The sequence below is a fragment of the Marmota monax genome, unplaced genomic scaffold (assembly GCF_021218885.2).
Source record: "Marmota monax isolate L192 unplaced genomic scaffold, Marmota_monax_Labrador192_F-V1.1 WCK01_AAM20220418_F8-fsc00246, whole genome shotgun sequence".
Classification (NCBI taxonomy): Eukaryota; Metazoa; Chordata; class Mammalia; order Rodentia; family Sciuridae; genus Marmota; species Marmota monax.
In genome coordinates this window covers 1,144,852-1,169,791 of record NW_026694838.1, presented here as the reverse complement: position 1 = coordinate 1,169,791, position 24,940 = coordinate 1,144,852, and the positions used below count along the sequence as shown (strand labels likewise).

Below are 24,940 nucleotides of genomic sequence, written 5' to 3'. Positions count from 1 at the left end.
ATATTGCAACTATAGCTTAAATTTCTCTTCCTAATAAGCTAGTTTACTGATCTCTGAATATGTACCATGCATGGTTAAAACACTCTCTTGTGTTTAAATTTTAGTTCTTATAATTATAATGAAGGAGTTTTGATATCCTTATTTTATAAATGAGCACATTGAAGCATAATGGTGAAAAATAGTCACACTAAATCCGCAGTAATTGTACACGTGCATTGGTGTTGCTCTCTTTCGCCAAGTGACTTTCAGATGACCTGCTAATGAATTTCATAATGGCCTGATCTAAATCTGTTTTTGCTAATAACAGTGAGAAAAGAATCAGCAGTTGGACAATTACTAGAAAGATGAAAGGGTAATGGTATGAATAATGCACCTACTGGATAATAGACCCATTTGGGTTGTCTGGGGGCAGAGGCACTCCACCCTCATCTGTTCTCTCCTACATAAATGTCTCAATATATGGGATAGTTTCATAAACAGGGAAAGGGTGTGGGATTCACTGAGGATAATTGATTACTAAGAGCCCACTGTGGCAAACTCACCAACATTCACAAATGTCTTAGGCGGTGTAGTGCTTCTGAGCATGCTCAGAACTTTCCAATTTGCTATCTTAGGCTTCAAGGGCTGGCAGAGACAGACAGAATGCTCCCGTTCAGACACAGGAGAGACCTGACTTCAGTCTCTAGCTCTGCCCTCTGGCTAACCATGAACAAGTTATATGATCTTGCTCCTCATCTTAAAGTGGGAAGAAAACATCTTAGTCATACCTTCCTTAAGAGACTTTGTAAAAAATAATGTGCTTAGTCCATTATATGAGCTGGAACAACCTTTTCAGGGAGGCAAAGCTGGTACTATAGGTAGAGATAGGGGGAAAGCCTTGAAGAAGACCATGACATTTCCTCAGTGAAATTTTACAGAACAGCTATAAAATATAAGATACTGCAGTAGGCACTAGGGAAATAAAGAGATGCAAATTCCAACATGTAGTCATGACTCCTCACTAATTGTTGCTAATTAATAAAAGATTGCTCTGAGGCAGTGACAATTTTTTTTTTCAACACATTTTATGTCCAAGTCTGTTTTACCTATTTACATGTATTTACTTATGTTTCTGTAACAGCCCTATAAGATAAGAATGATTGTTTATTAGAAAAGAAACCAAGGTTCTGCAAGCTGCCCAGGATGGCATTTTGAAGAGGTATTTAGCCGAACAAGATTATCTTGGTAGTCCATGCTCTCGACTCTGAGACTTGGCCTCTTGTGTATTTTCCACATTTAAATAACTGCTTGAAGAAAGGATAATAACTTCTGGTTAGATGACATGGAGGGATGTTTGTCCATACTTCCTTGCTCCAAATATGTACGAAAGACACTTTAAAAATAAATAATAATATTCAGAAAGAGAGAGAAAGAGCAGAGAAAATGTCCTCTGTATCAGCCCATCCTTAGTAACGGGTACTGACGTCATATGTGGTGCAGAGTGAGGATCACATTCAGTCACTTGAGTATTCTTGCAGAATGTGGGCCACCAAACATGATGGCAGAGTCAGTGGCTACATACAGTTGTGGTCAGGGACAGTGTTGCTCATCAATGGCCTATAGTTGAAATAGCACCAATCGTGTGTCCTGGGAATCAGACCATTCCTGATTACCTGTAACTCCAAAATGAAGCAGATTATCTGTGCAACTTGGAGAGACAGTGTGGTTCGGTGGAAGCCAAAACAAACAAACAAATAAATAAATAAATATACAGAAACAAGCATGGTGGATCTTGTCTCACCATGATACATTATGCAATTAACGTCACTTATCTGAGTCATGGTTTATCATTTGCATGTACAATGTGTGCAAATACAACATTCTTTATAGAATTGTTGTACAGACTAAACCAAATAAGATATGTAAACACATAAGCATATCATACACATGCTGCTATAACTTGAATATGATTTGTCGCCTCAGAAACTTGTGTTGAAATTTGATTAGATTGTAGTGGTGTTAGGAGGTAAAACGTTTGTGTTCATTAGGCCATTAAGAAGTATTAATGTCTTTATTGTAGAAATGGATTCTTTCTATCTTGTTACAAAGTGAGTCTAGCCCCTGTGCTTTTTGTCTTCCACATATATTCCTCTACTCTTCTGCTTTTTCCCCATGTTATGACACAGAACAGGGCTCTCACCAGGTCCAGCTGCCTGGTTTTGAACTTTTGCCTTCTAGAGCCCTAAGTGAAATAATCTCTTTATCTTCATAAATTATTCAGTCTCATGTATTCTGTTATAGCAACAAAAACAGACCAAGACACAGGCTCATCACAATTATTAACTCACATTAAAACCAAACAACTGTTATTTAACTACTTTTGGGTGGAAATATTTTTAAAACATGTGACACACTCTTCTGATGTTTTAAATGGATACAATTAAAAAATCATTATGAAATTGTAATAAGGCTAAACAAAATTCAGTGGTTAAAGGATTTTAGAAATTATTTAATGAAATCCTCAAAATATAAATATGTACAAATAAAAGCTCCTAAAAGTAAGCGACTTCCCCAAGGGTGTCTGACCATTGTGGTGAACTAATGCTATCAGGTCACTCAGACCATATGACATACTTTTGCAACAGAGAGTGTATACCATCCAAAGCACAATGAACTCATGGTTTTGAAACTGACTTTTATAGCCATCCATCTCACTTACAGTTTTCAGTATGCTGTGTTTCTATCTCTATTCTGGTTTTTCTATATTTTACTCCTTATATCCCTTTGGGCTAAGAAACAAATTAACTAACCTGACGTAGACTTAACATATGAGTAGGAGAGTCTGGATGAGAGTATGGTGACTATGTGACTAAAATGCTTGGCTTTCAATTCTTTATTTTGGTTCACTTGAGTAAGTTTACAGGTACACCGGTGAGAGTTGGGGTACTCTGGGCTCAGTGTCACATTATTGGTTCTCCGCATAACAAAGGTCATTAGAAAACTGACCTATATGCAAAAGTAAAACTTTGCTACTTCAACATTTGAACAAATGTTAAAATCAGACATTGCAAACAAGGGAAAACATATTAACAAACCAATCTAGCAGCAACTGCAAAAATAATCTAGAGTAAGTAAATTATGGGATGTTAATGTGTTCAATTAAAACTAAAATGCAGAAGTTATACAAAAAAGGTGGTCTACTTAATTCATTTTGAAATAACCAATGAATAAGCAAAGAGATTTCAGGAATGTACAAGTAGTCTACTTGCATGTTAGCTTTCTGACTCGGTTTATATAACGAGTCTAGTCTGGAAGACTAGTGTGAGTAGGCTTTATGTTATAGATTTCCTCCCCATTTTCTACCCCATATGCTCAAAAACACATGCGGTCAGAAGAATGAATACAGCTCGGGTTCTGGAAGATTTAAAACAATAATCGCCACTGGTTTTTCTAGGACAGAAAACATTCTGGGGACAATCATGAATTGAGGCGTCATTAAACAATAACACATGATCAAGTAGCCAAACTTTGTGGGAAGCTCTTCAAAGTTGTGAACTTTTAGTAGCTAGAGTCATGCAATGCTCACACTCTTCAGTACTGCAGTACTGACTTGTGTTTTTTTTTTTTTTTTTAGTTTGAGTGTGTTGGAAGATATTTTATTTTTGTGTCGGCTAATGTATGTCATAAGCAAATCCATTCATGATTATGCCTGAACTGACAGGGAATGCTTTTAACCATAATTTTATCAATTATATATCAATGCTAACTACTGGAATATAAAGAGATGATCATGATGATACTCTAACCAATCATGCATGACCAGGCCATAGACATACCACACACCATTTTAAGCAGTTTTCATGCATAAACTCATGTGTGGTAACATATAGAAATGGATCTTTACCAAGAAGTACTTCAGGACAGAAGCCTGTCTTCTGCATGGCTCCCTCAACCACTCAACTTTGCTCATGAAATGCAACCACTGAGCAATTTTAAAGGGCTTAAGCTGGATGCCAGAATAGGGTAGGTCCCTGTGTTTCCTAGTGTCTCTGTTGCAAACCTTCCCTTCTAGGCCTAGCAGGGTGTGCTTTTCCCATGCTTTCTGCTAGTTGTGAGGAAAGACAACAGGGAGACAAAGGCCAAGAGGAAAAGGGAAGAAGGGATTTCTGCACTCCTCCTATTGCTGTTCTGCATGAGTTTCAGCTCGTGTCCTCACACACTGGCAGCAGCAGTTGGTGTGGCCTCTAGGTTCTCTCTGTCTTCTCGGGAGCAGCCTCATCATGCCTCTGGTATTGACTTCTTCTTAAATTTCTGGGCTCTAGTTCCTGGTGGGGTCTTCCCCAAAGAATTTAACTCCATGTCCCTCTCTTTGTCCCCAAGTCCCAGCCTTAACAATGCTTGCCATTTTTCTGCCTGAATTGTATCTGGTAACAGAAGACCCTGGGCTTCCTTTGGAATGTCCATGGTTTTAGTGAACTACTGACCTCCATGCCAATTAAAAGTGAAACACTAGTGATTTGTTACATGAAGCCCAGGGTTCACCGTTAATTAAAATGATCACTTTTATTTGGTTATAATGAAGCATCTGGAGAACAAAGAATCTTCTCTACTAATTTATTTTAATAGTTATAATGATGATGATAACTGTGACTGAGTGGCCTCTTTTGACTGGAGAATTTACAGACAGAAAGGTTTATGCTCACAGGTTTTAGTTATCTGTACAAATAATGAAGAACAAAAGACCTCCAATGGCAGTTGTAAAGAGTCTCTTACTTTTTATTGTGGTGGGCTGCTTCTCTCAAAAAAGCAGATGCATATTTTATTTGTGCTGATGGTAGAGTAATGATATAAATTGAAATCTTACTTTTGACAAGTCACCTAGGAGAATGCCAGGACATTAATTAGGAAGGAAAGTGAGGCTGAAATTTATAGAAGACTTAGACAAGGTTGGTGATCATAGAGCCTCAAGGTTGGGAATAATAGAGCCTCAAGGGTTTCTAGGATTTTGTGGCTGGTGGAAGCAATTTTCCTAACAAATTGTCCAACACCTGGACAAAATTGTCCCACACCTGAATTTAGACTCTATGGAGCTGGGTGTGGTGGTGAATGCCTGTAATCCCAGTGACTTAGGTGGCTTAGGCAGGAGGATCACCCAAGTCTGAGGTCAGCCTCAGCAACTTAGTAAGGCCCTAAGCAACTTAGTGTCTTAAAACAAAAAATAAAAAAGGGGACTGGGGATGTGAGTTAGTGGTTAAACACCCTTGAATTCAATCCCTAGTACAAAAAAAAATTAGTAACACTTCTGGATAAAGAACCCCAAATCAACCAGGTAAGGTGTTGACTGACAAAAAAGGTAATAGGAAAAAAAAAGTTATAAATATCAACTGTGGTCATGTAGCCAACTGCAGAAACAGAGACTGTAATAGCTATGCATATTTTATCCTTTGCTTAATAGCCTTTTCACGGGTATACATATAATGTACACGTACATGAAGCTCTAATAGGTATTTTATATACTGAGGGTTGTTTATATTAAGTAATCTCTTTTCTGACCTCCCTTCTCCTGTCCCTTGAACTGTTTTATGAATGCATTTTTATTTCATAATTGAGACTTTAGGAAACAGAGCATTCCAGTGGGGCTGTAATTGTATTGGAAGAATAAATATCATCATTCAGAAATGGGTACTAGGATTGTTGCCTAGAGATAGATATAATAACTGTTAAGATTTTGTGCATTTCCTTTTTGGAAAAATCATGAGAGTATTTCTGTTTGTACAAAGGATCATCACATCTTATTATTGTGAAGCAGTATGAAATGTACAGCAGTATGTATATAGTTCTGAATCACCAAAGGGCTAAATTATGCCAGTTAGCAAGCAATTATCTGTCAGTTCCATATCCAACCGTCTATATTCCATTTTGTCATGATGGGGCTGAAACCCTGTAATTTTTATTCCTTCTCCTCAAGACAATTTCTGTTTGGTTCTGCTGACAGAAAGCCCTGGAGAGATGGAGGTAGGTAGATGGAAGGCAGGAGGAAAGGACAGGTACTGTATCCTGTTGTTGACTGGTTTTGCCTGAGATAAGCATTGGTTCTTGTCTCTAGTTGTTCTGTCCTCCCAGAACCCACCTCATGTTCTCCTCTCAGAGTAATCCAGTTTCAGTCAAGCATCACATCCTTGAGTCTGATCCCGAATTTGCATTGTTCCACCTCAAGCTCCTGAGAATCTAGCAGTAAACCTTGGAGGTCTGAGACTCAGCTCTGAGAATTCCTCCTCTAGTGAGCAGAACTTCCAGTGGCACCCTATCCTTGAAGTCTGATCCCCAGCTCTGGGTGGTCTGGATCCATACAGCTTCTTCCCTATTTCTAGGTTCTGTTACCCTTATCCTCTCCTGCTCCATATCTGCTTTCACAGTTAACATCTCTGTGTGGCTGAACAGGTCCTTCTCTATGAAATTCCCTCTGTTGAAATAAATACTCTGGTTCATTTTAACACAGTCGCACTTTAGTTTCTAAATAGCTATTTGGACTGGAGTAAGTCATGCATGCCTTCAGAGAAACACAATCCCACATCTGTTTGATTGGGGGTTGGTAATAGAGGACATGGTATAGACAGTAACATAAGTGGTGCTTTGAAATTGTTTTCTGGGGGATGCTACTGCTAAGATTTTCTTTTGCAAAACAACACAATCATATGGATATAGCAAATATTTTCTTTTAATCAGTTTTCTTTATTTCAGCTTCTAACATAAATGCTGAGAAAGAGTGTCATTCACAATGACATGTTTATGAATGCTGTGGAAGGACATGGATGATATCAGAAAACCATGGGAATTATTACAGGGAAAGTGTGAGAGATTTCTAGTGGGAATGAAGGCATAAAGTCCCATTGTATTACACGAGGACAGGTGTGAATACAGTTAAATGAACAAGTTGTCAATTCATAGTATCTGAGCTTCATTCTGAGCCATAGAATCTGACTGCTACTTGATTTTAAGCACATGTTTTTCTCTTCTCTGTGCCTTGGTACCCTCATCTTTAAATGGAGAAAATAGCAATACATACTTGACTCTAAGGAGGATGAAACTGAGATGAGGAACACCTACCTACCTAATGTTAAATTATGTCTAATATACTCCACAAAAGAAAAGCAAGCTCTATATAATTATAACAAATTCACTTAGATAGGAAAGAATAGTTATGAAACAACATAAGTGTGCACAACGGAAGGGGCTTGGGGAGGAATCCTGTATTAGTTTCTCTAGAGAAACAGAATCAACAGGAAGTATAATTATAAAAGGGTAACCAAAGCTGAATAGTCCACAATGGCCACCTGCAGGCTGGAAAGCTGTGAGAATGAGTAGCTGTGCAGTCCAAGAGGCTGAAGCCCCAGAACAAGAGGGATCAAAGGTGCTACCCTAGTTTGAGACAAAAGGCTTCTGGAGAATCTGCTTTGGAAGAGTGAGGAAGCAAGAATCTGATATCCTCAGAAGTTCGCAGCAGCAATAAAGAAACCATTCAACAAGAATTGAGCTTGCATCTGTGGCTGCTTCCTTGTTCTTCCAACTTTTATTCCATCCAAGCCATCATCCTATTGGTCAGTGGGAGGTTTTCTATTTCAGTTGGCTATCCCACATGCCAATCATTTCTAGACACACCCCCATCAATGCATCCATAAACCTCTTAATCCTTGACCTCTTAATCCAATCAATTTGACAATTCAAATTGACCATTACAGATCCAATACAGTTTCTTTGTTCTATAAATAAGAACAGAGCTGCATCTCCCAGAGACTTAAGATATTTAGTTAAGGAGCTAAATGATGGAGAATTGGGGTGGAAATCTCAGTCTCTTTACCTTAGCCAAGGGCTATTTCAATTAAGATTGAAGTTGTTTGGGCATTTTTACATTTTCCTAGATGGTGGCTAGACAGTTCTGAGTTCTGGGTGACTGCAACAATGTCTAAGACCCAGGATGTCTAATGAAGGTTTTATCCATTTGGACAAACCACATTCCATGCTTTCTCTTACTCCTAACTCTTGTTTTCCCTGTATAGTTCAATGTAAGAGAAGCAGAGGAAGCATCAGGAAGAACTGCACTAATAGAAAGAGGAGTGTAGTCTCATCCATTTTTCATTGTTGATAGAAGAGGAGGAAAGGAAGAATTAACTATTTAAATGTGAATTCCAGTCTTTATCCAGTGGGGCTACTGGGTCTGCCTCTTATACCTCTACCTCTTACAATCACCAGGGACACTAACCCTGGCATGGAAGTAACCAGGTAACCAGTACATCATTCAGTATCTAAGGAAACTGTTATCCCTAGCTTATGAAACAGATCTAAAGAACCAAGTTCATTCATATTTTATTTAGTGTTATACTTAAAAAGGTGGAAATTACAAGTGGTAATACAGCCATAATATAGAGAGCTTCCTTAAAATCTCTAAGATTTTCCACAACTGCATCGAATTCTGGTAAGCACATTAATTTAAAGTAGAATTTAATAGGATAAAACAACACAGTATAGCAGTAAAACTAAAGCTATGTACAAATGCATACATAATTTATGATTGATGTATAATTTATATGTATACAATACCACACTTTACTGAGGTAAAAGAGCACAGCAAGGTTAAAAACAAATGTCTAAATTCAATATAAGCTTTATAATGCCACCGAAAGGCATTTTGCTAGCATAAAGGCCTCCAACATGCTGGTATAAACCTACTGATGAATATTTAGACTGCATATTTATTTTACACTTGTGTAAACTAAGCCAAAAAACATATTTAAGGCAACCTTTGAAAGTTTCAGTATTTCTCATCTGCCTTGTTACCTTGTTATTTGCAGTGACAATTAAAGTACTGAATGATGAAGGACATTCATCTTGAATCCACTTTATCCTCTTATAAAAACTTTATCTAAGGTATGAAAATGTTACATTTTTCAGCCGTCTCCCACTTACAACTTTGACTGGTAACATTATTGCTTTGGGCTCCATACATGTTTAGTCAAAGCTATGAGTTACAGATTTTCAATCTTGATTTCATATCAGAAAAGCATCTACACAAGTCTCAATGCTATTGTGATTTTTTTTAATAACAGAAAATAGGAAGTTATATAGAGTTATATTTTCCTGGCCACAAGCTATTCGACCCTGCTACTCACTTCCATTGTGTCTTTGGAAAGATAAACTATCCAGTAGACAAGATTGAATCCTGCAAATGCAACTGGGAAAAGAATTCGGGAATACTGGTCTATCTTACTGGTGCCCCCAAAGGTTGGTGAGAGTGGTGGTGGGGTGACAGGTGTTGGCTGTAGGATGGGTGTGCTGGTGAGAACTTTGTTCCCCTCGGTGGATGGAACTATTGGCAAAGTCAGCGAGGTAATTCTTTTTTTCAGATGGTACTTGGAATCGGAATGCTGTGGAAAAAATCACAGAGATATTCATACTGGGTAAAAGAATAGAGGTCACTTTAATCTCTCATTTTTTTCACCATTGGCAAATATTATTGACTACGTACTTTGTAAGGTAAAATATCAACAAACCCTTAGTATTATTTTATCCTGCTTCTTTCCCAGGAAACTGTGAAAGCAACTGTTAAAAACAAACAACTTGCTTCAATCTGACATTCTAAAATTTAATGCATCAACAGTTGATGCCAAGCATATTCTATGTTGCAGAAAATACAAAGAGTGTCACACCTTTAGGAAAACTTGAGCCAGCTGCAAGGTAAGCAAAGGCCACTAAGGAAATGGATGTAAACAATGGTGTGTGTGTGTGTGTGTGTGTGTGTGTGTGTGTGTGTGTGTGTTGGATTCCAAATTACTTAATTCAGGGAAACCAGAGTGCAGGTCATTTACACCTTCTGGACACAGATCGCCCCCCCTCTCCCCGCCCATCTGCATGTTCACTTGCTTGTGAGTTTGAACCAGATGAAATGTAAGAAGAAAAATTAAGAAATGTAAGAAGAATTAGTATGACACGGCTGGTGACCAAGTACAAAGCCTTCAGCTGACTGAGAAAATGAAGGCTTTGACATAGATCTGCCTCTTCACTAGAAGCTCTATACTAAAAGTGTTCTTCTTCTCACTCAAAAATTCTCCACTGGGTCCCCTCCATATTGACGTCAGATTTGTTGCATGTTCTTTTCAACCATTAGATGTTTTGTTCTACTGAAATTGCAAAGCAATCAACTTCTGTCTTGAAAGAAATGTTTACCACATTCAATGACAGTTGAGAAGCTAGGTCCAGTCAGGTGAGATGCCCTGTCTGTGATTCCCCGGCTAGCAAAAAAGCTCACTGGTCAATTTCAATGCTTCTTCCATCCCAACAGTTTCTTGTTGAGCCTATTTCACAGACTTTGGATTCTGTCTTATTTAGATTTCTTTCATAGTGCTGGATCTAGGGTGCTTTCCTCTGATTCCTATTGTTTCTTGTCTACATCCTGTAACAATCGCTCTCCTTCAGGCAAGGTTGTCTTGCTGGGTCTCTACCTTCAAAAGCTTGCTGTACATTACCACTGACCTTGCAAAATGGCCTTGTTTCCTCCCTGGCAGCAAAATCACTACTTTGCTGCCTGGCAGGGCATCCTCCTCACATGGGCTGACTCCCGTGGCTTCAGCCAGCAACCCTGAGGCAGCAGGATGAGATAGCCACCTCCCCTGTGTGGGCTGAGCCACAGGACAAAACGACCTGCCGATGTGGTGACATTTGGGCTGCAGGAATAACAACCCCAAGAATCTCTTCTTTCTATTTTTCCTCCTGAATTTTGCTTTTGATTTGCCATGCAAGTTTCTGATAATAGTGGTCATCATAGAGAACTCAAGCCCAATGTGACTTTAGAAACTATGGAAAAATCTGCTTCTTCATCCAAAGCATAAGAAAAAAAAAGAAAGAAAAAAAATCTGTGTACTCGCAGGTGATTTGAAAATTTCAAGCAAGGACTATCTTATCTATTGACCTGGTATTGCAGTAGGCAGTCTGGACAAAACTCAATAAACCATTGTTCTTGGAGGTAGAATAGGGTTTAAAATAAAGGAAAACCTCGTCTGCTGATCTTGGACAGGAAATAAGTGGAAATCTTTATTTAAAATGTGTGATATCAGAGGAATAAATTCCCAGGGTCACCAGACTCTTTGCCAAATAAGAGTTTTCTATCATGTTTCTTGAACTCTAATTTTATTTTTCATCCATTAAATATGCTATTAATATATTGTCCACCTGAAAGAGAAAAATGCATTACTGGTTCATCCTCCATAAAGACCTACTCTCGTCCCACACATAGGGAACACTGAAATACCTTCCCCTAGGAAAAGTCCTAAAGATCATGATGGCACAGGAAGAGAGCAAACCTTCAGAGTGGATTTTCTTTCCAGGCTTGTCTTGACCTTTATTAGCACACATTACCTGATTGAAACTTGTCTTTGTTTTACACAGAGGAAAGCAGGCATGCCACTTCAATGGAATAAAAAGTGACTATAAAACATCATTTACCATAAAAATGAAAGGCACTGTGATTTTCTTCTTCTAACTTAGGGTGTGGGGTGGTAGGGCTGCTTCTGAATATCTTAGCATTGTCACATTGTCACAGAAGACTTAATGAGGCTTGCCAAATATCCCTGGTCCAGAGATTAAAGGCTTCATTCACAACCAAACACCATGAAAAATTTCAGTAAAATGGCATTAGCCTGGAATTAAGGGTCCCATAGAATAGGATTACTCTCTTCCTCATTACTGTCCCCAATAATCTCTGTAGAGAGTTGCCTAGGAGTGAGGGGAACAGGGGAGGTGGAAATCTTCAGATTACAATTCTCTATCTGCTTCTTACTTGTATATGACTTAGACATGTCATATATATCAGAGATTCTGATTTTCCCTAAGCTTCAAGATCTCATCTTCAAAGTTAGGGATAAATTACTACTTTCCTCACAAACTTATTCTTATTTTTAGAATTTAAGCAAAATGAATCTCTCTCTCTCTCTCTCTCTCTCTCCTATCTATCTCTCTCTCTCTCTCACACACACACACACACACGCACACATGCAAATTTACACAGCAAATCTTAGTTATAACTATTTTTCAATTATCCCCCAAAATATGTCTGATTATTATTCTTACTATTCATTTACCTTTGCTTGGTTTCCTCTTGCCTAGAGTAGCGTGCACCTACCACCCCATCTCTATCTTTCCTCCACATCTTTTGATATCAAGCTTATGTGCCAACTGATATCACTAATTATGTATGGCTTTATACACTTTTGTGCCTACTTAGCTATTACAACTAGTGTGACTATAACAACATTTTCTCTTCTAAGTATAATTCTTCTGTTGTGGCTTATCACCCTTTCTATTGTAATGTTCCCTTGATGATATAGGATACCTTGCTCCATGCCTGATCCCTGCAGAGCCTAGAACATAAAATGGTTTAATAAACTTATGCTCAATCAACAAATGAATAAAAATCTAAATATTTTTCAAGATTTGTTAGAGAAGGCAGGAAAAGAGACAAAAACAAAGTTTTATGATAACATTGTATTTAAAAATTTTTTTGATATTACATCCTATCATAGCTACCATTTCTAAAGGCTTACTGTAAGTTGGCCAGCATTACAAGGTAATTTGCTTGCATCATTTGGCTTATTCCTTGACGACATCTTTAATGTCATTATATTCGTTATAATGGAAGCTACAGCAGGAAGCTTACACAGGCAGTAAGTGGCAAGGCCTAGATTCAATTCTTCTCAGGTACCAAAGATCACATTGTTAGAAATTCTTATGCTATTCATTCCCAGTTTAGGCATGATTTCTCAAACTCACAGCTACAGGGATTTGGGTGGATAATTCTCATCGGGACAAACTATCCTATGCATCCCTGGATGTTGATCAGCTTTCCTTACCTCCTCTGATGAGATACTAGTAGCACCCTCCACCCCGAATTGCAACAACCATGAATGCCTCCAGATATTGCCTAATGTCTTGTGGGGAGACTGATCCCCTTTAATAATCACTAATTTGAAGTCACCATTGTTTCACTGCCCAGCAGCAATGGGGGTGGGGTTGGAATTTTAGCAGGCAGCAAATATGGTATGCAAAAGAAAATGCAAGAGTCCTGGCCACTTGACACACTTAGTAATCGGTACTGGATCATCAGGAATTGGCAGCCTGAGGAAACTGGACACCAATTTAGAAGAAAATGCATTGAATTTCTAAAAAGAAAGCCAACTTTGCAAGCCTTTCGAGCTCCAGGCTTGTATCAGACCCGCCTACTCTACTGTAAGCCCAGCAGCTTCAGTTGATGGCACAATAGGCTTTTGTCAGAGTCCAGATGAGGGCTCAGCTTGGGGCTGTCACTGTTTTGAGTGGAATGCCTGTGGTTGTGAATTTTTCCAAGGCTCCCCTGCTGCTGAGTGCCATCCTGCTTTGGGTATTTTTAGAGCACCTCTTTGTTTTAAGTAATGTCACACTGCAAAGGTGCTCTGAGTCAAAGTGGACAGTATGACAATCACTTATTTGGTCTAGGCATAAGGCATTAAGAGAATATTTTTGAGCAATTTCAAGTCTAATATTTTAAAAGGGAGAGCACAATGGGTAGCCTTTTAATATATACATATTCTAACGAGGACTATACTACTGAATGGGCAAACTAACTGTTTATAAAATAAGCATGTAGAGGCACACACACACACACAAAAAAAAAAAAAAAAAACAGAGAGACTAGGCTTTGAGAACATTTAGTATTTGAGATATTTTAAAACCATCATATCAATCATTATGGAAAAAAATCGGAACTCTGCTTGTATTTACATTACAGCTAATAGAGTTGAGAGCAGAGATAGCTCTTGAATTTCTACAGTGAAGCAGCAGGGGTGCTAGGGGAAACCCAACTCCAGAAAGAAGTATTGGGCAGGAATTTGATTGGACATATGGCAAAATAGCTAACACTCCTTACATCCCTGATCATCTAGTCCACCCCACTCTCCCCATCAATCATAGAGTGGTATAACCATAGAGAGAGGGCACCGTGATTTTTCTGGTCCTTAAAGCCAGATGTCTTAATTCAATCCTTACTTCTATGGAGTAATGACAGTATTCAAAGAAATTTTGGCAAAATCTGGAAGAGGGAAAGATGACCTTTTGGCATTCTAAAACCTTCACATCTTTCTATGTAAGCTTGGAAATGGACCACACACAGCCCCACCTTGAAGAGGAGGCAGGAAGGACATAGGTCTTATTTCCCTCTCTATACTTAAGTTTTTAGCAGCTGGCTTAGTGCTTCTGTAACAGAGCCAGGTTCATCTTTCTCTTCTCAGCTTAGACTTCACTCCTCCAGAAATGGAGACCCCCTCCAAACTGAGACACTCACGTGGTTCTTCATCCTGTCCTACATCACTGACCATAGCCTTTATCACAATTATAAAGCCTTGTTAATTGGTTTCTTCCAGAGTTGTCCCTCTTTCTGTTGTACAAGAAGCTCCAAGAGGATGTCACTCAGCATTCAACAAAGGACTTGGCATGTGAAAGCACTTAACAAACAATTGAACAGCATGAATTATTGAATAGATACTTAAGTACTCAACAAATGGGTGCCCAATGGAAACAAAAGAAAATGAATGAACAATATGAGCAGTATAAATGTAGTCATTTTCCTGGCTAGTGAATTTTAATCCATTTTGTGTGTAGATAATGAACAAAAAGTTTCATGCACCTTGTAGAGACAACATGCCAAATCAGGAGTAATGACAACACTCAAGGAGAAGGTTGATGGGGTAGGGACAATTCATTCTTAGGAACACAGCCATGATAACTTAGACCTTTAAATTAATAAAGAAACCAGCCAGCAGTGCCAAAGGAGGTCAAGAACTGAGCTTTGTCTGCCTGGAGTACAGGAATGCCCCAGACACATCAGAGGTTCTAAAACCACAAAGTCAGGAATGACTGCAATGTCTAGATAGCACACCAAATAAAAACGGCAACCATAAAAACAGGAGAAAGGCTACTGAAGTTTCTTCTCAAAATCTACAAAGTTAAATTTCCAATTCCAAATGCCTTAAAAGCAAAACAGATGATGAGTGTTCTAGCATTCTTTGTTTGTTTTGTTTTTTTGGGGTTTTTTGTTTTGTTTTGTTTTGTTGTTTTTTGTTTGAGAACTACCTTTTTAATACCTGAATTCTTTTTCATTATTATCTTAAATTTCAAAGTCAAAATCAAAGTGACAAAGGTAATAAACTTTTACCTACATCCATGCTTAGTTTCCTATGAAGTGAACATATTTAAAATATGCAACATAGAATCACACGAAATACCCAAATCTCAACTTCACCATATTAGTTTGCTATTTCAATGTCCAACTTACTCAAATAATGATGTTTTGATTACAAATGAATAGGCATTTTTAAATGTCATGGTATTTTCAAGGAAAAAAATGACTTTGCAATCATAATATACTATTGTTTAATATAAATTGCAAATATGAAATTTGTATTTGTTCCCCCCCCACTGTATAAGACAACCTGCCAAGTTTTCATGTGAACAAAATGAAAAAAATCCTGCATGATTACCTATATTTATTTTGATATGTTCAAAGTTTGCATTGTTAGCTTTTGTTGTTTTTAATTTCTACATTTTAGCCTTTTGTAAACAAAATTCTCCTATTCATGTTTAAAAATATTATAAGTGGAACTAGGTTCAGAAATACAATTTTTCATAAGAAAAAATGGCAACTTGCAAGAAAAAGTACTTTAAGGTGATTTAAATGCAATTTTTTATCCAGTTTCCCAAAAGACCTGCTCATTATATGTTACTATTTTAGGATTGTAGGAGATAGTTTATATGAAAACCTGAGATCTTAGATTCTATCTTATTAATAAATTATACGTTTAAAATAATAGCCTGAGGAGGTGATTACTGTTTTCTCCAAAGATTTAAAATCATATTCCTCTCAGTACAAGATATTTCAAAGAAAGTAAAGATAAAGATTACTTTTAATTTTAATATCTGACCACTGAGTATATTCAAAATCATTCCAGTTGCTTTTTACCCTATTTTTATTTAATTTCTCTTTTTTATTTTACTCTATGTCTCAAATAAGTTTTTAAATTGAATTCTGACAAATAATTTATTTCTCAGTACGTGTGAAGATAATATATGAGCTTTGGATGATATTTGTAGATTATATAACTATATGCATACAGATAGCTTATAATAGAATTAATTAAATTTAAAAACCTAAAATAATTTCCAAATATGTCATTCATATATACTCTCAAATATATGGAAATATACTTATGTCAAAGAAAGAATTTGGGGAATGACCTTACCTACATTCTCAAAATGTTTTATCCCCTGTATGTATTCTGGTATATCTGAGTCCTTAAGAAACTGTGGGAAAAAGAATGCTTCATTCTACATAATTTTATGAACATCAGGAGTTCTAGAATCAATTCTAGGTAGTTTTTCTACCCAGTAGTAAATAATATATTTTCTTTTTGGAGATCCAGTTTTCTCATTTGTAAAAGAAGGTAATTACACTGGGTCACTGTATGGCAAAAGTTTTCATTCTTTTTTTTTTTTTGCCATGGCTGATTCAAGAAAAATAATATGTGAATTATATATCTCGACTTATTATAAGGCTGGTCTCTCATTTCCTAGAGAAAATGTAAATTCTTAAACAAACTTCTTCCTTTATCTAAGTGAAAATGATCAATTAAAATAAATATCACATTTTTAGTCAAGAAATTTCTCAGAGAGAGAAGCCATACATAGCTTTATAATTTTTATCATAAAGATAAAATAAAGATGAATGAGCTATACATGGTTTTGAGATCTAGAAATGCTTGCTAAAATTCATCAATTAAAAAAATCCCCAGTTCAATGTGTCTGCATTACTCAATCTTACTAGCAAAAATTATCTCTTTCCTAAGAGTTACTCTTTGGAGTTCATATTAATACAAATTCATATTTGTCAATCAATTTTCAAACGCATTTTTAAAAGGGTGTCCAGCTTAATTGTGTAAGAATTCACTCATCTATGAAACAGATAAGTAGGAGTAGATTTATGGCCCTTTAAATACCAATGCTATCCTTTGTTTCCTATTCAAATACCTGTGGGGACCAGGGCTTGACCATAGCAAATTTAATGTAAGTTTATGAGCATTTCTCACTGGTTATAAAACTTTGAACATAACATGGGATACATGTATCTAATATACAAATATAAATATGAGAATATTTTAATGTGAATCAAATATTTGGACTACGATTAGTTCAGAGAATCTATTATTCACCATTCACGTCTTGTCCTCATGAACTAAAACAGCAAACAGATTTCTAACAAAAACAGTCCATTCCAAAAGGGTTCCTGTTCCTTTCCTTGAGAATCTAAAGTCTCATTAGGAGATATATATATATATATATATATATATATAAAACCTGTTCAAAGGAAACATCTAAAGGCTAAACAGAATTTTCTGGTCTCCTTTGAGAGCATGGAATCTGCCAGAATAAGTAAAGATGATGAAAGAAGGATGTGAAAGTTTGGAGCAAAGATAAATGAAGGATTGTTCCTTCGCATTTTTTTCTGTGATGTTAGAAGTGAAATCGGCCTTGCTCTTGGAACTAGAGTTATGCAACTTTTAACTATGTAGCTTGTTATTTTGGACTGTTTATTTGTATGTAATCACTATTTGGGCTGCTTTTTTCTAACTAGTGGGTAACATTAGAAAAGACAACAATTACCACAACAATCTCTGCTTCCAAGGGTTCTGCTGCCTTTGATATTGTCACTGGAGATTGGGCTGCAAGCTGTGCCTTCCTTTTGGCCTTCTGTGACTGTAGGTTGGTGAAGTAGTTGACAGCTGCAAACTCAATGAGAGCAGAAAAGACGAAAGCAAAGCACACAGCTATGAACCAATCCATGGCGGTTGCATATGATACCTTGGGCAAGGAGTGCCTAGCACTGATGCTTAAAGTGGTCATCGTTAAAACAGTAGTGATACCTAAAATGAGAAAAAAAAGAGAGAGAGAGAGAGAAATTCAGTAGAGAAATTCAGTATTAGCATCAGGAAGCCAATAGCAGGATCAATTGAGAAGATGTTGGTAGGTAGAGTAATAAACACTCTGTCACTGCAGTGCAATGTTTGTTACCTGATTGCATTAACATTGTTCATAATTATTATCATAGGTGCTATCATTTTTGTATCACTCAAATTTAGTGCAGTGACTTATACAACAGAATTCCTCAAAGAGTTGTTCAACTGTATTTATTTAACTATTGTAAAATTTAAGTCATGAATCATTCTTAGTTTTTTTAATTCACTAGAAAACAATACATTATTATCACTTAAGTAAAAAGAATTTTAAATTTTGGGTCAATTTTTGTAGCTGAAATATCTTTCATTACAATTGAGAAATCTGCTAGGTCTGAGTATTAATATGTAATTAAGTTATATTCAATTTGAAAAAAATTTCTTAGCTTGATTTTAGGGTAAAACATCTACTTACAAAAAATAAATTTCCTCATTCATCTGCCACCAGTTTCCTACTTGAACTTCAGACTTGGGGAATTTATAGAATTAGGAGATGTGTGACATTGATGGTCAATATAATTATACAGATATACTTTTGTAATTTGTAATTTAGTATACTAAATCAAAGGACTCAGGATTTATTGGAGATTTCAGTTCAATTCAAGTATTTTGTATATACTACTAAATTTCTGGTCATGAAAATCTACAAAAGGATGGATTTCATTGCTAATAATATTCTTAGTTATAGCTTTTTCTTATTATTTTGTTTCATTCCATCAGAACTAGTAGTGGTTTTATAACACATAAATGGGAGTAAATGTTTGGGTTGAACCATAAGAAATAGGTGACATTGGAGACCTGCAGAATGCCAATTTAATATGATTCGACCTAGTAAAAGTCAGATACAATTTCTGTATGAGTAGTTTCAGTATCTTAGTTTTTTTTTTGTTTTCCTGGATTTGCATGTCAGTTTTTACCTGTCTGCTTTTCCTTCCTTACAAAAAAGCAAATCAAAATAAAACATTACTAAATAGGGCACAGAAAAAGTCATAGAAAACCAGCCAGAATTCTTGCTGAGACAATATTTTTGTTGATTCACTACGTATCTTGCAGAAAGATGAGTGTCATTTTACAAATATACCTGTCTGGATGAGATAGGAGTCTATTTCCTTTGTGGACTGAAAAAGTGTCCTGATGTGAATATTCACCCAAAACACACAAGCAATGAGAGGTGGAGGATAAATGGAGATGGAACACAAAGTGCAAAGCATACCAAAGACAGTTCTTGCTGGTACTGACTCCTTATTAATCCAGAAAGACACCTGGGAAAGAATGACTGTCATAATGCAGGGAGTGTATATCTGTATCATGAAGTAGCCCATCTTCCTTTGCAAGTGGAAATAAACCGTCATTATTACGTATTCACCTGTTGGAAGACACGTACATCAGTATTATTGCTCTTGGCAGTCTGTAAAAGGAATGCAGGTGAATATCAATCATGCAAGATTTAAATTAGTCTGGGCTGGAAGAAAACAAAGACATTTTCCAGCTCATGAAAGGCTACTTGCTCAGCAGCTGATAGAGCAAAGAGACACATCAGATCATTGTTTTTGTTGGGGTTCTAAAGACTCATTCGAAGATTATACAAATCTTTAAGTACGTCTGGTTGCAAAATTAATTTTGAAGACAACACTCATCACTTCAAAACAGCAAGTTTAGCTGAAAATGGCTAATGCAGAGGAAAAAAATAAATATCTGATTTGAAAATGTACACTGGAGTCCCCTTACAGACAGTATTCAAATTTTTACCTGTGTTAGATTTAATTGTTTCACTAGACACTGTTTGTCCAATCAAATCATACTGCAAAAGACTAGAAGATTCTTCTGGGACTTCTACTGAGTAAAGTGGTCCTTTTTTCCATGTATATATGATTTCACTTTTGGGGTAAGCATCTGAATTTGAAAAAAAAAATTAAACATAGCAGTGAATATGACTAGCTGTCTTTTTTTTCCATTCAAACTAGAATTGTCTATAGAAAAAAGGAAATGCAAGATAAATTTATTTTTTTAATCATGATGACTAACATCTCTGAGAGATTGACAATAAGAGTGTCAAAGTATTTTTTCTCTTATGTTTCCCTGTCTCTGACTAGAATCATATAATTGAATATTTTGAATGCATTGTTTGATGTTCAGAAGCTTTTTGTAACTTACAACTCCCAAACTTGAGTGGACAAGCATGCCCATCCATAGGAAAGTTAACCAGCCTCATGGGACAGTCAGCATTGATGGTAAGCCTAGGGACATTGAAACAAATGGTTCTAAGTTAGTACCATGGGCAAGTCAATTCGGTAAAGGAAATAGAATTAGAGAAACCTCACCTCATGGTGTAGAGAATTGTTCCATTTTGCATTATTCTGAAGAGTTTATTAGGGGTTGTCATGTTGTGAGCAATTGACTTTTTGCCATTCCTAAAAAAAGTGTCAGGTGTCCAGATTTTACTGACCATCAGATTATTTAAACTCAGAATCTCAGTAGGGCCGCCGAACTTCAACCTCTCATCGGTCCAGGTCTGGCGGAAGAAAACATCCATTGTATACTCCTAGGAGAGAATACAATATTCACACGGGATGGAGATATGGTTTATTAAAAGTAATTCACTCACTAGCTTATAAAACTAATTCTAAAATTAAGCAATAAAGCAACACTTTATGACAATAACTTCTCAGTAAAGCTAAATAATAATTTAATAACTAATGATTTTATAATCAATACATAATTGATTATTATAATAAATGAATAATTTATCATTAATGAATAATGATTTTTGGCCAATCATCATTTTTCCCAAATGCAGAACTGATATGCTGTATTGGGCGAACCTCCTTCTCCCCCACCCTGGCTATTCTCACCTTTCTCTCTGTATCTGTTCAGTAATTTATCTTCCCACCTATGAACCTATGTATACCTCCCTACTCAATTTAGAAGAAAAACACATGAAAATATTTATAGTCCAGGTTGTTTGCAGACCTTCCTACCATCAATTAGTCTAATCCTCTGCTCAGTACTTCATTCACCTGCAAAAGAGTCTCAGAGCATTACAGTACCATTCAACAAATTCCCAGGAATAAACCTTACTGATTAATATGTTATGGTCACACATCGTAACTATTTTATATTTTTGTCAGAGAAGAGACAAGCAAATGTTTCCATGATTATTCCAAATAGAGAATCATTTAAGTCTGAATATAAATATTATAAATATAAATAGGAGTTTCAGCTTGTGACTTTCATGAAATAACATCAAAAATTTTAAGAATTTTTATAAGGTTACTGTTATTGACAATAACTTGTAATTATACAAAAGGAGTGTCAATAAATGTTTTTTTGCCTGTTTTATAAATTCCTTTATGATACTTATTAGTACTGGTAGTAATTTTGTTTCTAAAATATAACACACAATATAGTCATACAATAATTATCTGAGCTACATTAGCTTGGATACAAATCCACTTTAAAGAAGAAGACATATGTTTAAGTTAAAATTCTAAGTATACCCAGAATCATTTAATTCTGGGTATACTTAGCTGTTGAAGTACTGGTTGTTTCTACTTGAGGTGAGTCAGTATTTGAATGAATCATATAATACAAAAATAATCAGTATTCTGAGTTATGGTGACTTTTCTTTCTCCTCACGTTACAGAATACTTATCTCTTCATAAAACCCTCCCTTGCTCTCTAACCATATCCCTTGTTTTCTTTCTTTCTTCTTTCTCCCTCCCTTTTTTCTTTTCTCCTTTATTCCTTTCTATTTTTCTTTCTTACATCTTTCTTTTTCCCCTTTTCTTCTTTTCTTTCTCAATTCAAATGGCAAAAAGATAAAAAAAAACTCCCTTAACTATTTATCCAGAATTATATTTCCCTAATAAAATCAAATGGCACAGCTATTTAAAGATAGTTACGTGTGTTTCCACATTAGTATTTGTATTTTAATTTCAAAGAAAAGAATGCTACCTGAGAACTGTGAAAGGATATCATGGTACACTTTGTTCTAGAGGACTAGCTCAGGTTTTCATCTCCACCTACTATAAATACCTTCTTACGAATCCTACAGCCATCTGTACCTGGAACAGAATCCCCAGAACACCCACTGGTCCATTGCAATGTAAAAAGGGGAATGCATGAGCTGTTCCAAATATTCCTTTACTGTTTTAACAAAATAGACTGACAATGATGTATCGCAAAAGACAGGTATATTTTAAGTTTCATAAGTAACCTCCATATATTTTTATAGGGCATAGAATCTTTTTTTTTGTTTGGTTGGTTTGGTTTGGCTTAACTATTCAAACAATTGTATAAGGCCTTCACAAAGGAGAAATTCTTCTCTTCATATGAAAGAATCATTGCATGGCATGTGGAAGAAAGAGAGGATCTAATCTTTAAAAGGCCTTCAGTCCAAAATATTCCAGCAGAACCCTCAGTGAAATGTGAAGATAATGGCGAGCCCTCCCTGCATGAATGCACATATTGCATCGCATCGTGAATCTGGAGCCAAGCTTGGTGACCCGGTGTCATTAGTTGTGGGACTCCGCTCTCCTCTCCCAAGTAAAAATACCCAACTCAATCAGCACTCACTCACCATCTCCACATCTGACACAGGTCCAAAACTGGTAACATAAATGTCCGTTTTGACTTCGGTGACAGCACCTGGAATTAACCCAGAGAGTAGGGGCAATTATTGCCAGGCATATTAATTGAGACTGAACTTAATAACTCCACAAACCCCCCCCCCCCCTACCCATGACCAGAGTCTACAGATCCACTACAGTGGATCCCAGAATATTCCAGTTATGGGCCACCTTGAATCTTTCAACTCTGAAACCTCACACTAGTTACATTATTTTAAATTTAAATTTATTCTAGTATAATTGAGGAGATTTTTAAAGAATAAAGAGAAAGCATTGTAATAAAATAAAATAATAATGCATAAATATATACATATCTATATATTTTCATGGAGCAAATGCTAAGGAGTGCTTAACATAAGAGAATTTCATTCTACATTCTCTGTATGAGGCAAACATGTTTGTACACCCACAACATAGACCAGGATTCTAAAACTTAGAGGTCAAGTAACTTCCGTAACATCACTAATTGAGGAAGGGGCAGAGATTAAATAGGAATACATGAATGGCCTATCTGTGGAACCCCTATTCCTTACCACTCTGATGACCTACCCCCTTTCTGACCCCTCTAGGACTTGGAAGGGCTATAAAGAATGAAGGAAACTACAGTTGTCTGATTTAGCAAAAAATGTAGCTTCTTACCTCCAAATCCCGGCCGTAGCCGATTGTCATAGCCTTCAAGCAAGTTGTCCAGGATCCGACTGATGTTTTCTGGGTAGAAGTTGCCTTCATCTGCCAGAGCATTTTCTAACCTGATGGTAAGACAATCAATGATCTATCCTTCTGGTCTCAGAAAAAAATATGTTGTCTATGCTACCCTAATTCACTCCATTATAAATACATGCTACACCACCCCCTGGTTTCTTTTGCAGTTTGGTAGAGAAGTCACCCGGTAGGTATATACTTTTCCTTCTCTCCAAGCTAAAAGGAAAAATAAGAAAAATATCTTACCATAGAATAATGTATAGCCAGGGGAGGAGTAACACCATCCTACAGTTCACTGAAATGCCCATTTCACCCTTCTCCTGGTTTATTCCTCCCCCTCGACCAGCTCTCCTTTGCCAGTCAACTAGAGAAATCCTCCAAACCCCTCATGTCCTGCTTCCTTGCTTGCTTCCAGTCAGTAATCCAACAGATGAGGAGGTTGTCAGAAAAACTTTGAGGAGTCCCCAGGCCGTCTTTGATCTTGTTTCTGTATTTTCACATGGAATGAGGTGGTTTATGGTCTTAGACTATGTCCTGGAGATACCCAACCTGCTCCACCTGACTCAGTTGGGAAATGAAGCCTCTGAAGGGACAGTGCACGGTCGGAGAGCAGTGACAATAATCGAATAAGGCATTAGGGGAGATTAGAAGGAAGAAATCCACTGCTAGTTTTGGCATGGAATTAGCAGGGCCTGTGAGGAAATCTGGAAGGCAGTGGCATCTTGCTGATTGAGATTATGTTCCAATGGGCTCAGCATTTATTATTTCTATGGTTCACAGAAGGATTCCTGCATAGCTCTTACTGCTTGAAGAGTTGAACAATATTGGAACGCTCCTGGATTCTCTTTCTGAATTTTATCTGCCTTATGGGAGGCAGGCACACCCTTCCATTGTATTTAAAAATAACCCCTCACTATTCATTTACCAGCACTTATAGCACACCAGAACAATTTCAACTTACTCTATTTTTTTTTCTAAGTACATTGCAGATTCTCCTCTTTTTTTCAAGCTAACTCTTAAATGTGCTCTACTGCTATCCTTAGGAACGTGGTCATAAAAACTGTCTATAGAAGACAATGTCTGAGAAATGGCTGGTTAAGTTTTCCCATGAAAAAATATTACAAGAATAAACATACATAGTCATGGTAAATGATGATGTTGCTGCCCCTATTTTAAAAATATTGCTTAAGTCAAAGCAACATGCCTGAATTTGAGAAATAGCTTTCTCTATTAGTTTTGATAGGAGGAAGTTGTAGTTAAAAGAATTCCCCTTAAACCTTAATGTTTTAATATTTAAAGTGAAAAAATAAAAATTATAATAAATAAAAATAATTATAATATAGTAAATATGGCTAAGATAATATAATTAAAAGCAGAATAAAACATTGTGAAAATTCAGGAACATAAGATCAAAAATCAAGTGATTCAATTCAGCATTGTCCTACCGATTTCATGATTTCATTTCATGATTTCATGATCTAAAATTCTGCAAAGCCTTTGTAACTACACAGACACGTAGCATACTCTTAAAAATCATACATGAAG

General features: G+C 36.5%; 1 protein-coding gene across 1 annotated transcript; it reads right to left on the bottom strand.

Annotated features, from left to right (window-relative positions):
* Positions 1-8,326: 8,326 nt before the first annotated feature.
* Positions 8,327-24,214, bottom strand: Gabra6 (gamma-aminobutyric acid type A receptor subunit alpha6). Its single transcript, XM_046426270.2, has 9 exons — positions 23,642-24,214; positions 23,333-23,442; positions 22,645-22,712; positions 20,387-20,607; positions 20,220-20,302; positions 19,815-19,958; positions 19,279-19,431; positions 17,716-17,975; positions 8,327-9,401 (listed from the first exon to the last, which is right to left on the bottom strand). Exons 1-9 carry the CDS (start codon positions 23,701-23,703, stop codon positions 9,126-9,128), a joined length of 1,377 nt encoding a protein of 458 aa, XP_046282226.1. The 5' UTR covers positions 23,704-24,214; the 3' UTR covers positions 8,327-9,125.
* Positions 24,215-24,940: the final 726 nt, after the last annotated feature.